Raw genomic sequence first — 13,880 nt, 5'->3', positions numbered from 1 at the left:
TAGATTCAAAAATTACAAGTTATGTATATCAGTATGTAGATTCAAAAATTTCATGTCGCATAAGACACGTAAGCTATTTCTTAAGTCCAAGTGTAAGATAAGATCATATTAGTTAATCAGATGGCCATTCAGATCCATGGTACCAATACAGTTCAGATCAGGATGGATGAGCAAGCCACAGACTCAAGCATGGTCTACCGTAATATGCCAGAGTACTATTCAATGACTCCACTTGCTGCAAAGGGATGTGGGGCCGGTGCACAACCTTATACACATGGTTAAGTGTGTTGGCCAATCAGCTCAGTAAAATTAGATCAATCAGACATGTCAAAACAGTCAATTAATTCAGATAATCAAGACAAGTCGTGCACATCATAAGTATCAGCATAATTAGTCATGTTTTAAAGATTCTCAGCATGAATGAAATGATTTATGAAAAATCCTTCAGTTATTATGTTACATTGTGTTGAGTTTCTTACTGAGTTTTCGACTCATTTTAGTTTATTCCTGTTTTTCTTAAAACTCCACCCAGGTCAGGATGATGATCGATACGAGCAGACGGGCCAGGCTTAGAAGGAGCGGACTATGAACTTATTGACTTTGTTGTGTGATTTTCATTTCAGTCAGTTTGAGAAATTGACTTATGTTTTATTAGTACAGCTTATTTTATAAACTCTTTTAAGTGATGAAAAATATTTCAAATTATGCAAGTCTCTTGCCAGGCTTTATGTAAGTAACAAGTGACATTCCTGACCTCAGTAGGGGGAAGGGGGTGTTACACACTCTCTCTCTCTCTCTCTCTCTCTCTCTCTCTCTCTCTCTCTCTCTCTCTCTCTCTCTCTCTCTCTCTCTCTCTCTCATATCGTTTCTTTTGAACTCTTCTATGTTTTGTTTGGTTAGTGATGGTATTAGATGATGCCAACAAATTTTGATTACATGATTATATATTAAGTTTCCAATAAGCTTATATATTTCATGGCTCCATTAGTTAGGATCCCTAGTTAATATTTTGGTCTTTGAGTATCACGGACCATTTCAATTGGGATACACAAAGACTGTATGGAATTTCATTCACATGCAGCTTAGTGCTTTAGAACATATTACATTTCAAAGTTTACATATGAAGAACAGTGAGCTATTTGCAACAAGTAGAATTGCATATTCAAATTTAGATGTTTGTTTTGGCTATAGTACTAGTGTGCTAGATCAAATTTGTAACTTAAATTTGACTTTCATTGAACATTGAAAATAGAAGCCCAAAACATTCAGTTGCGTCCACTTAGGTAGTGATCTGAATATCATGTTGAGGAAATTATTTCGTTGAATCACTGTATTTCTTTATCGTTCATTCACAGCTTGTGCCCTTTGAACAATTTCATCCATTGCCACACAAAAAACACATACATGCATATAAAGGCATCATTTTAACAAGAAACTAGTTCACTTTACCAACAAAATACATTGTAACCCCTACCATTTTGGTAACTAGAAAGGGGAGTAATCATGCAAAAACTGGATCTACATGATTTTCTAATGAACTGTGCTTTTGGACCAATTTTTATAGGCCATGCTTTAATTGTTAAGAAAACATGTGACTTGTGATTATCATTTTTTAGCCTTCTCAATATTTCCAACTTCATTTTCCTTTTTAGCAAGAATGGCCCTTTCATATTTACAACCAAACTTGATCCCCTGTTTTCAGCTTTCCATGATTCACACTCTATTCCTGCCATATAGAGTGTGTTCTAATCAATTAAAAATGAACCATTAACATTTTTAATGATTAAGGGAGGTATTCACATTATGTTTTCAAAATAATAAGTATTTTTTGTTTACTTACTCCAATCCATGTTCGTTAGATTGGTAAACTATGATAATAAACCTAGTGTGAAAAATATTTAAATTTTCAGATGGACAAAACTTGAATGCACCTCACCGATAGGTTTAGGTCAAGGGAATATAACAAAGGAGTTAGGTAGTTTCTCACAATGCCTCGAGCTCATACCCTCGGAAATAACAGTATGAAGTGTCCATGCCGTAGATGTCGTAATAATTTGTTCCTACCTATAAGCGAGGTAGAACGACATTTATTTATTACAGACATAGATCCAACTTACACTGATTGGATATTTTATGGGGAGTAAGAACCCATGAATTTCATGGGCTAGGATGAAGAGGAGCCTGATAATCTTGATGATAGTTGTGTTGATCACATCGACGATATGTTGGGTGACATTCATGTAGCAACCACCCCTAGTATTAATGAAAATGCAACTCCACATACTATAGGAGCCAATATGGTTGCCCGAACCACCCACTTTTGAGAAGTTGTTGGAAGATGCTCCACATCCAATTTATAATGGTTGCACAACATTTTCTAAACTATCATTTATTATAAAGTTGCTCCACATCAAAACAATTGGTGGGTGGAGTGTAAACTACTTAAACTATTGAAAACAGCTTTTCCCGAAGTGCTCTTGCCAGACTCTTTCCATGATGCACGATCATTAGAGTGTGGGTTGTGATTTAGATGCATTAAAATTTATGCATATCTAAATGATTGCATACTATTTTACAAGGAAAATAGCAACAAGCAAGAGTGCTCTAAGTGTAAAGCATCTAAATGGTTGTCCTTCACACCTTCTAAACGACTAGTATCCCAAAAGTTAGTGCGGTATTTTCCACTAAATCCAAGGTTGTAGAGACTATTTATGTCCAAGAAAACTGCATTATCCATGAGGTGGCATCATTTAGAAAGGGTACACGATGAAAATACTTTGCAACATCCAGCAGACTTTAAGGTGTGGACCACATTTGACAGAGGGCATTGTTGGTTTGCTGAAAATGCTCGTAATGTGAGGCTCGGTCTTGCTAGTGATGTATTTAACCCATTTAATAATATGAGCAAACCATACAGCATATGGCCAGTGATTCTAATTCCTTATAACTTGCCTCCATGGTTATGTATGAAAGATCTGTTTTTCATGTTGTCTACACTAATTCCTGGGCCTAAATCTCCTAGCAATGAAATTGATGTTTACTTACGGCTTTTAGTTAATGAACTAGTTGATTTGTGGGAAAATGGTGTTGATACATATGATGCCATGGTTGGACAAAGATTTCAATTACATCAGCATTATTATGGACAATTAATGATTTTTCGGCATACAATAACCTTTTTGGCTAGAGCACTAACGGAAAGTTAGCATGCCGTTGTTGCAATCTGGATACAAAATCACAGTGGCTGAGACATGGGCAAAAACATTGTTACATGGGTCATCGCGGCTTCCTACTTGTAGGTCACATCTAGAGAACCAAGAAGAATACTTTTAATGGCAAAGAAGATCACTGGATGCCACCTACGTAGCTTTTAGGAGAAGATATAGTGTACCAATTAAATAGCATCGGTCACGTAGATTTTGACAAGGCGAATAAGAGAACAAAACGCACTCCTGAGGAGTTAAATTGGACAAAACTAAGTATCTTCTTTAATCTATCCTATTGGCCATATCTGAAACTTAGACATAATATAGACGTGATGCACATCGAAAAAAATATTTGTGACAATGTGTTAGGTACATTGATGAATATTTCAAGTAAAACAAAAGATGGTATCAATGCTTGATGGGACTTGGCCGAACTCCTTATAAGAAAAGAGTTACATTTGAGAGAAGTTGATGATCGAGTTATAATCCCTCATGCATATTTCATGTAGTATGGAGATGAGAGAAACAAGTTTTGTGCATGGTTGAATTCTATAAAATTTGATGATGGTTTTGCATCTTATATTTCCATGTGTGTTAATGTTACTGATTGTAAAATATCTGATATGAAAAGTCATGATGCTCACATATTCATGCAAAGGCTATTGCCAGTTGCAATTGGTGGGTACTTAAGACATGACATATGTGTCTCATTGATGGAACTTAGCAAATTCTTTATGGAATTATGTGTACAAACATGTAAGAAAGAAGCAATGAAACGTCTTGAGATTGACATTGTCATCATTTTTTGCAAGATGGAAATGATATTTCCACCAAACGTTTTTGACATAATGATCCACCTAGCTATCTACTTGTCCCGAGAGTTGTTGCTTGCAAGACCAGTTCAATATAGATGGATGTATCCATTCGAGAGTTATTTAGACAAATTTAAGCAGTGAAATACAAAGCCCACCTAGAAGGATCCATTGCAAAGGCATATATTCATGAATAATACTTGACATTCTCATCGATGTATCTACAGGACGTACCACCTAGGTTCACTCGAGAGGATTTAAATATTGATATTAGTGTGCAAACATCCGAGACATCTGCCTTCTCAATATTTTTTTAGAAAGTGTGGCCACTCAGTAATTCAATACCCATCCTTTTGGAGAATAAATTATTTAAAACGGCCAGATGGAATGCCCTCAACAACTGTACTGTGATTGTTCAATAGTTGGATTAAGAACCCAACATTGACGTGACTTGTTAACTAAACTGTTTGGAGGTACCATTCACCCTCTTGGGACTTTAGTTGGAACTAAAACATTTTATTACTTATTGCAAGGAGCACTACAACATCTTGAATGAGCAAAGCATATCTAACATTGAAAGAATGCATGAAGTTGAATTTCCATCATGGTTCAGGAAACGTGTAAGTTCTATTTGTTTTTTTTATTTTTCTATCTATCAAATCTGGTATGGATGATCATTAAACCTTAGTCATTGGCATTGCCTTTTCACATATTTTTGGTAATCATTTTAGATTCAAGCGCTGTGTGCTACGGATCCTCAAAATGTATTTGATGATTTTTATGCAATAGCTTGTGGACTAGACCCTTGGGTGGGTTCATATTCTAGTTATATAATGAATGTATATAGTTTCATACAAAGCATTGGGAAGTGAACCATAGGACACAAAATAGTGGTGTATTAGTTACAAGTGAACACCAATCGACTTGGTTGATAGTGGTAGAACCAACAATTGTGTTGAGGGGGGCCAATTTTTCTATTGTATGACACATTTATATAAAAAGTAACCCTAATTACAAGGTGTGCAATCTCTACGCACTCCCTTTGAAAAAGAAAAGTGGAGTCTACCATTAAAAAATAATTTTTTCATGTGACTCTTAGATTTATCTACTTTTTTCAAAGAGAGTGGGCAAGACTTGAACATGGTCCTAAGACTGCAAACATCAATTCTCTTATATAAATTAAAAAGAGATTGAAAAATTATAAAAATATAACTACAAACTATTTTTCAAATAGATCATTGACTTTAAATAATTTTTCTTGTATTTTCACTATATTAAGAAACCCAATATTATATAACAAAAATTTTGGGATTCATATTAATAAGTTTATTATTTCTCCTAAATTTAATTTTAATTTTAATTTTAGAAAAACCACATCTTTGAAAATAGATAATACATAGAAATTAAACAAAATCTTGGGACTATAAAAAAAATGGAGAGATGCATTTTTAGGTATATTTATTTTTATTTTTTTAAATTAGAGAGCATATTGAGATTAGAATTTTTTTTGGGGGTCATTTTCTCTATATATAAAATTATGCATAAAATCTAGAGGTTATTATATGATTTCAAAAAGTTTTGGGACAGCCATGATACTGTGTGGCTCCTTCACTGATGGTTGACTTCTATGGTGTTCTACATGATATCTTGGAGGTTAGGTACATGGGATGGCGATGAGTATGGTTATTTTCTTGTGATTGGTTTGATTTTGGCAAATCGATTCGAGGTATCAAGATTGGTGACCATCTTACAAGTGTTAATATGTCCAAAACTTGGTATAAGGATGACCCATTCATATTGGAATGCCAAGCTTTGGATGTATTTTACCTCTTAAGACAAAAAATTATCTGGCTCTTGGCACGTCGTGCAGAATATCACATATAGGAATGTTTATGATCCTCAACAATTACACGTAGATGATGAAGGGTATGACTCTATCGAGGCCAATGTGTTTCAAGAAGAACAGTCTTCTAATGTTTATAGACATGTCGACATCGAGCACAATGACATTTAGTCCCCATGGCTAAGGGCAGATGTTCAGCCCAACATTGTATCTACTGTTGCATTATATGGGGGAAGTAATCACATTCTCGAGGACCAGACTAATATGAACGACATATTAGAGGAGGCATAGTCTTATTCCAGTGATACTATGTCAAACCCTTCCACTAATGAAGAATTACTTGAAGACACTGATGTAGAGACCGATGCTGAAACTAGTTCCATGGATGACACCGATCGACCATCTAATTCAAACTAAGGTTTGTTTTCCTTAACACTTTCTCAGACAGTGTAATGGTTCATTTGATCACAATGTTTTTGACTGTCCATACTGTCTAATATTATTAAATTTTGTCATAGTATTATTAATGAACGCTTGCTGATGAATTATAATTAACAACTTGGAGATGAGACTCTTTATATAAAATTATATTTATGTCGAGTTGCCATATCTTTCTGAATATGTAATCCTAACAAAATGGTAGGTGTTTTTGTTTCCAGTTGAGAAAAAAAGCCTGTCATCTAGCCACTTGTTTGATGAATTTTGAAAATTACCTAATCTGACATCAAATATGGGCTTTTAACTGTGTTGCAGACCAAGCATGTTGCGGGCAAATTGATTGCAGTTTCGTAGGGAATGAACAGATGACTTGATTGTTTGTTTCTGTCAGTTTGACAATAGTTATTGTAATGACTAAGCATCACATTTCTGGTTTACAGATGCAATTATGGATGACATTTTTGTCTTTAAGTTATACAAGTGATCTATAGCTTTTGACCGCTTGTGGTGAGTTATTTATGATTCACAATAAGCTTGTTCTATTCAATATGGCAGTTGAAAGTGCGGTTTGTTACTGCGATGCAGAATCTTAAAGTCTAATACTGTTAGTTGGACGTATTAAGTTATAAGCTTGTCAGTTTCCGGCATCCATTTTTAACTTCTTGTTTACATAGTCAATTCTTAGGTGACAATTAATGACCTTTAATTCCTAGTCTGTTTATTGCATGTCCACTTATAAAGATGCATGTGGTTATGCAAAATAGAGTCTTAGTTCCAAAAATCCCTTGATTTCCTTGCCTACTCAAGGAAGAGAGGATAATTCTATTCTCTTTTTGAATTTTATTTTGGCCATTTTTACATGACTTTTGTGTGATAGCATAGGCCAATATAACGTTAAATTGTGGATGTTTCCTTTTTGCATGATTTCGGGTCTGGGGGGAAGGAACATAATGTGAGGATCTTTGAAGGCTCTATGGACTCAGTTGATGAGTTTTGTTCTATACTGCTTAAGACCCTCATGTCTTGAACATTGACTTAAATTTTGTTAAATTTCTCTTATTTTTTTGGAAACAAGGCTAACACTTGTTTGAAATCATCTATGTTAACACAATTTTGTGTGCAGTTTTTATCCTTGGAGGAGTTGTTGCTTAGTAAGATTTTCAGTGGTGTTATTTGCCAATCAGCATTCTTGTACATTTTTAATACTGCCATATATTCTGAGCCATGGGCAATCATAATAATATTAGTAAATTGTCATATATTTTGAGACATGGGCAATGTCAAACCTTATAACTTGGACGTGGTTTGAATGGTGTTTATAAAGTTGGTGATTGGTGGATGTGCAACTCTCGCCAACATGAATGAGCCAATTGAATGGCGGTTTTGTATGATGGCTTATATTTATGTAAAGAATGGTGGGGCCTGTATTTGAAAAGCTTTAATGTTGATATTTTTCATCAATGGTCGTCAAGCCCGGCCGAGCAAACACCCCTTTCAGCTTTTTATTATGCTATTTATTGCTAAGCTAGTATGTTGTCATTTAGAAAATCAACCTCTATACTTGCATGGTTGTAACTAATATGCCATATATTCCTTATTCCAGTTCCTCATTTTTCTCCTTTTAGGTGTTGTAATAACTTTTGATGAGGACATCTCTTATTATTATTTTGGTGATTTCACTTATGTTTTATTTTCTTTATTTGGATTTTGTATTAATGGGCTTGGGCTTTAGCCCATTGACTCTCTAGGGTTTGTGTTCCTTTACTATTTAAATGCTTGTAATGAAATATTGAGCAGTTTTTTTAGAAAAAAAAAAAGAAGCTTGTTGCAGTCGTCACCTCCAACCTCTTTCTCTGACTTCTTCTTCCCTTTTTCTTATTTTCTTTCTGGTTTGTTTTATTTTTCTCTACTCTACTTTTACTTAGTTTCTCTCTCATTTTACTATTATATATCCTACATCATATTTGGTATCAAGAGTAGGTCCTATTGTTTTCTCAAATAGTAAACAATCTTTGGGACCCCACTTTGTTTCATCACCTCTACAACTCAAATATCCATAATTTTCTAGTCCATTTTTGAAACCATTTCCACCGTAGAACTCCCTTTGATCCAAACCAAAAGCTTGCCCGTTTCATCTTCTTTTTCAATATTCCAAAATCTACAGTGCTTTCAAACCAATCTCAAACCAAGATTCAAAAAAAGAAGAAGAAAGACAACATTTTGGAAGAGAGAAGAGAATTAGGTCGTCTAGAGAGAGAGAAGTAGAATTTTTTTTTTTTTTCAGGAGATCAATCGACACACAACTTTGGTCAGCAGCTTTGGCAGATTTTTGGTCACTGACTTAAGCTTTCGGGAAGCATTCCAGCCGCTGGAAAACAATAGATAGATTCCATTTGAAGTATTTTCTTTTGTGTGACGTCGTCCCCACTCGTGCAATACCCAGCTCGACACAATTTCTCAATGAAAAGGGAGTCATTGTTTCCTATCTCTCTTTGGTTTTTATATTTTCAGTTCCTTTTAGAAGAGTTTCAGTTGTTTTCTATGTGTTGCTATTATCCGTATCAATTTTATCCAAACCCATCTGATGGACCCATTGAACAATGACTCCTTTAAGTTGACCATTTGACTACCCACTTGACTTCCTTGTTTGATTTTATCCCACATTTGTTACAATCCCATTTAATCAATACTTAGAGTTTGTTTTGCTTCTTACATCTTGTGTTCCCATTCTCTCATTTTCGTAGTCCGTACTTTTGCTTTTCATTTTTTTTTCTTCAAGTTTATCCCTACTTTTTAACTTTTTTTCTTCAAGTTTATACCAAACAAAAAAAAAAAAATCCTACGTGTTTGGATTCTCTTGATTGGTATTTGGTCATTGCTTTGTTATTGTAAATATCAGCATTATTTGTCTGCCGAATTTGGATTTACTTAATCCCCATAAAATAAAATAAAATAAAATAAAATTGTTCATTGATCTCTCCATTGCATTTCATTGAGCTGTCGTTGCACTGCCTGCAGTTGCATAGTGGTCGTTTTGTCACCTCTAGTTCCAGTACCTGTACCATGGATCCTTCCCAATTTGATGCCCTTACCTGACAATTAGCTCAACTAGCTACTACCCAGCAATAGTTACAGACTCAATTAGCGGCTATCCAAACTGAGATGGCTGCTACTCGTGAGGAGAATAGGGACCTAGCTACTAGGTTGAACAATTTTGAGGAACTTCCTCATTTGTCTGACGCTGATAACTCTGAAGCGTCCCATAATAGACACTATTGTCATCGACGAGGTGATCGACAACATTTTAGACGTGATCATAGGGATAGGGGTTATGATCGTGAGCGAGAACGAGACTATTGCCATCAAGGTGCTCAATCTCCCACTCGCCATGACGATAGCTTATTTAGAAGCATTAAGTTAGATGCCCCTAGTTTTGATGGTTGCTTAGATCCTCGAGTTTTTACTCAATGGATTAGGGATATGGATCGTTTCTTTACTGGGTATAGGGTTCCTGAGGATCAGAGAGTTCAATTTGCCAGTCTAAAGTTAACTGGTACTGCCCAACTTTTTTGGGAAAGTGTAGAGGATCTCCTTGAGAGGCGCCATGCGCCTCCTATTGGAAGTTGGGAAGACATGAAACATCGCCTTTAGGAGAAGTATTTACCCCAATCTTACAGGGGTAATTTGTTGGACCAATGGAATGCCCTTACACAGGGCAATCGTCTAGTGACTAAGTATGTCACTCAATTTGATGAATTCCGAATGAGATGTCATGTAGTTGAGGATGAGGCTATGACTTTGAGTAGGTTTAGACAAGGCCTAAAAGATGATCTGAGGCACGAGCTTGTCCTTCGGGGTGTCACTACTCTTGATCACGCTTACTCTTTAGTCCGAGACTACGAGTTGGTTACTAGGACTCCGTATGGAAAACGTGGTGACAACCGTCCTTCCATCACCTCAGCGTCCACTTCTTCCCCTAAGTCTCTCCTAGGGCCTCCTCCGTCTATTCCTCCTGTACAAGCAAATAAGGGTAAAGGTCCTGAAATCCCCAAGACTTCCTCCCGTTTGCAATGCTTCAACTGTAAGGGTTTTGGTCATATTTCCTTCAATTGTCCTAGTCGAGCCTTAGTCATTGAGGAACGTGAGGGTGTAGTTGATGAGCCGTTAGAAGATCAATTCTATGAACCTAAGCTTGAAGAGTTTGGTGATTTGGGTGATGATGAGGATGCCTTCTTAGGTTGTATCCGGGTTCTTCCTGTGGGTCTAGGTTCTGTACCCCTTGTTCCCGATACACCTTGGTTAAGTGTTGTACATTGTATCCTTACCCAACCCAAAGATGACGATGATTGGCATCGTCATGCCATTTTTCATACTTATATCAAAATCAATAATAAGGGTTGTAAAGTCATTGTGGATAGTGGTAGTTGTATTAACGCAGTTTCTGTGACTGCCATATCCCGTCTTGGGTTGCAGTCAGTTCATCACCCTCTGTCGTATAGTGTCTCTTGGGTGGATACTTCTTCCATAGTGGTGAAAGAGTGTTGTCTAGTGCCTATCCAGTTCCTAGAGTATAAGGAACATATATGGTGTGATTCCTATGGATGTCGGTCATGTCATTCTTGGTCGGCCTTGGTTGTTTGACTTGGATGTGACCATTCATGGTCGTTCCAATTCATGTTCCTTTGTGTTTAATGGAAAGAAGATTCATCTTAATCCTTTACCCCCAAAACCTGTAGGTTCACAGCAAGCAAAGAAGATTGTGGAACGGAAAGAGTTAAATATCATTAACCCTATGGAGTTCGAGTGTACACTCATGGGTGATTCCATTGTGTTTGCTGTAGTTTTTATAGAGGTTTCGTTGGAGTCTTCGATGGTGTCCCCTGCTGAGGCTCATTCGTTTCTTCAGGAGTTTCAGGATGTTTTCCCTGAAAACCTACTTGACCACTTACCCCCTTTACGAGATATTCAACATGCCATAGATCTTGTCCCAAGGGCATCTCTCCCAAATTTGCCTCATTATAGGATGAATCCTATTGAGCATGCCGAGCTCCAAAGGCAAGTGGATGAACTTCTTCACAAAGGATTTATCCGTGAGAGTTTAAGTCCTTGTGCAGTTCCTACCCTTTTGACCCCTAAGAAAGATGGTTCTTGGAGGATATGCATTGATAGTCGTGCCATTAATAGGATCATAGTGAAGTATCACTTTCCCATTCCTAGGCTTGATGATATGTTGGATATGATGGTTGGTGCTACTATATTTTCTAAGATTGATTTAAAGAGTGGGTATCACCAAATCAGGATTCGCTCAGGTGATGAATGGAAAACTGTCTTCAAGACAAAGGATGGTCTTTATGAGTGGTTGGTCATGCCTTTTGGACTAACCAATGCCCCAAGTACTTTCATGAGAGTGATGACACAAGCTCTTCGGCCTTTTATGGGTAAGTTTCTTGTCATTTACTTTGATGACATCCTGGTTTACAGTAAAACTAAGGAACAACATTTAGATAATCTCATACAGGTTTGTTCTACTCTTCATGAATCAAGCTTGTATGCTAATGTGAAGAAATGTTCTTTCTTCACTGATTGAGTTGTCTTCCTAGGATTCATTGTATCCTCTACAAGAGTATCTGCTGATCCCACAAAGATTCAGGCCATTGTTGGTTGGCCTGAGCCCAAAACTATACATGAAGTTCAGAGTTTTCTTGGCCTAGCTATCTTTTATCGACGCTTCATCAAGGGATTTAGTACAATCATGGCTCCTATCACAGAATGCATGAAGAAAGGAGAATTTCATTGGACATTAGAAGTAGCTAAGGCTTTTAAGTTAGTCAAGAAGCGAATGACGGAAGCTCCTGTCATGCAACTTCCCGACTTCTCCAAAGTTTTTGAGGTCGAGTGTGATGTCTCAGGGGTAGGAATAGGTGGTGTCCTTAGCCAGGAATGCCACCCTGTTGCTTATTTTAGTGAGAAGTTAAATGATGCCAAACAATGATACTCAACTTATGATAAGGAGTTGTATGCAGTTGTGCAGGTTTTGCGCTATTGGTGCCATTACTTGTTGCCCCAAGAGTTTGTTCTTTATTCGGATCATGAGGCCCTTCGTTACCTTAATTCCCAAAAAAGGTTGAATTCTAGGTATGGTCGTTGGATTGAATATTTGCAGGCTTATTCTTTTGTTTGGAAACATAGGAAGGGTGTTGAGAACCAAGTAGCTGATGCTTTGAGCCACCGCATCTCCCTTTTGTCTATCATGAATGTCAAGGTCATAGATTTTGAAAGACTTAAGGAAGAGTATGAGTCTTGTCCTGATTATAGGGATATTTTTCTTACTTTGCAAAGTGGACAGTCGGATATCACTGATGGATTCCGTCTTGAGGAGGGCTATCTTTTTAGAGCCAATAAGTTGTGCATCCCTCGGACTTCCGTTTGGGATTTTATAGTTTGGGAAGTTCATGCTGGAGGTTTGGCTAGACATTTTGGACGTGATAAGACTATAGAGGAGGTTGAACGTGAATTCTATTGGCCTAGTTTGAAGAAAGATGTGGCTAAGATAGTTAGCACATGTAACACCTATCAGTTGGCCAAACAGAAGCGACAAAACACTGGTCTCTACATGCCCCTTCCCGTTCCTAGTTGTCCTTGGTAAGACATTAGTATGGATTTTGTGTTAGGACTTCCATGCACTCCAAAGAAGCATGATTCTATTTTTGTTGTAGTGGACCGTTTCTAAAAAATGGCTCACTTCATTCCTTGTAGCAAGACTTCAGATACGTCAAAGGTTGCTAGGTTGTACTTTAATGAAATTGTCAAGTTGTATGGTCTTCCTAAGACTATTGTGTCAGATAGGGATATTCACTAGTCATTTCTGGAGAACCCTATGGCATATGGTTGGCACTAAATTGAAATTCTCTACCGCTTACCACCCTCAGATGGATGGTCAAACTGAAGTTGTTAACTATAGTCTTGGTAATTTGTTAAGATGTTTGGTCCAGGAAAATCTTCGGAATTGGGATTTGATCCTACCTACAGCTCAAATTGCATATAACAGTTTTGTGAATCGGTCTTTAGGTATGAGTCCCTTTGAAGTTGTTCATGGTTATAAGCCTAGGAAGCCTTTAGACCTTATTCCCATGTCCCCACATGCTAGTGTGTCTATGTCAACTAAGGCATTTGCACAACATCTTCATGACTTGCATTTTGAGATCAATAAACAACTTGAAGCCAATAATACATCATATAAACTTCGAGCTTATTTGGATAACCGACATGTTGAATTTAATGTTGGGGATTATGTTATGGTCCGAATTAGATCGGAATGGCTTCCACCTGGATCTGCATCCAAATTGCAAGCACGTAGTGCTGGTCCTTTTAAAATTTTAAAGCAAGTTGGTCCAAATGCATATGTCATTGATCTTCCATCACATTTTGGTTGCCATCCTACTTTCAATGTGGAGGACTTAGTTGTTTACAAAGGTCATTTCAATCCCTCCAATGATCCTCTTCTACCTCCATCTATGGACTTTGACCCTGAATCTCTTATTACTCCTACTCTGATACCATCTACCACAGCACACAAAGATA

At 36.9% G+C, this 13,880-nt stretch overlaps 1 protein-coding gene across 1 annotated transcript; it reads left to right on the top strand.

Moving 5' to 3' along the window:
• The first annotated feature begins 12,549 nt into the window (after positions 1-12,549).
• Positions 12,550-13,158, top strand: LOC122295180. The gene is made up of 2 exons (XM_043104522.1): positions 12,550-12,941; positions 13,056-13,158. The coding sequence occupies exons 1-2, from the start codon at positions 12,550-12,552 to the stop codon at positions 13,156-13,158; spliced, it is 495 nt and encodes a 164-aa protein (XP_042960456.1).
• The last annotated feature ends 722 nt before the right edge of the window (positions 13,159-13,880 follow it).

This window comes from Carya illinoinensis, chromosome 1, assembly GCF_018687715.1.
Source record: "Carya illinoinensis cultivar Pawnee chromosome 1, C.illinoinensisPawnee_v1, whole genome shotgun sequence".
NCBI classification, from domain to species: Eukaryota; Viridiplantae; Streptophyta; class Magnoliopsida; order Fagales; family Juglandaceae; genus Carya; species Carya illinoinensis.
Note: the sequence above shows the minus strand (reverse complement) of the source record. Positions and strands in the feature narration are given on the sequence as shown.

Coding starts and splice junctions, on each gene's coding strand:
- LOC122295180 (XM_043104522.1), top strand. CDS start 12,550: ATGAATGTCAAGGTCATAGATTTTGAAAGACTTAAGGAAGAGTATGAG. Junction 12,942..13,055: donor CCCGTTCCTAGTTGTCCTTG/GTAAGACATTAG, acceptor CATTCCTTGTAG/CAAGACTTCAGATACGTCAA.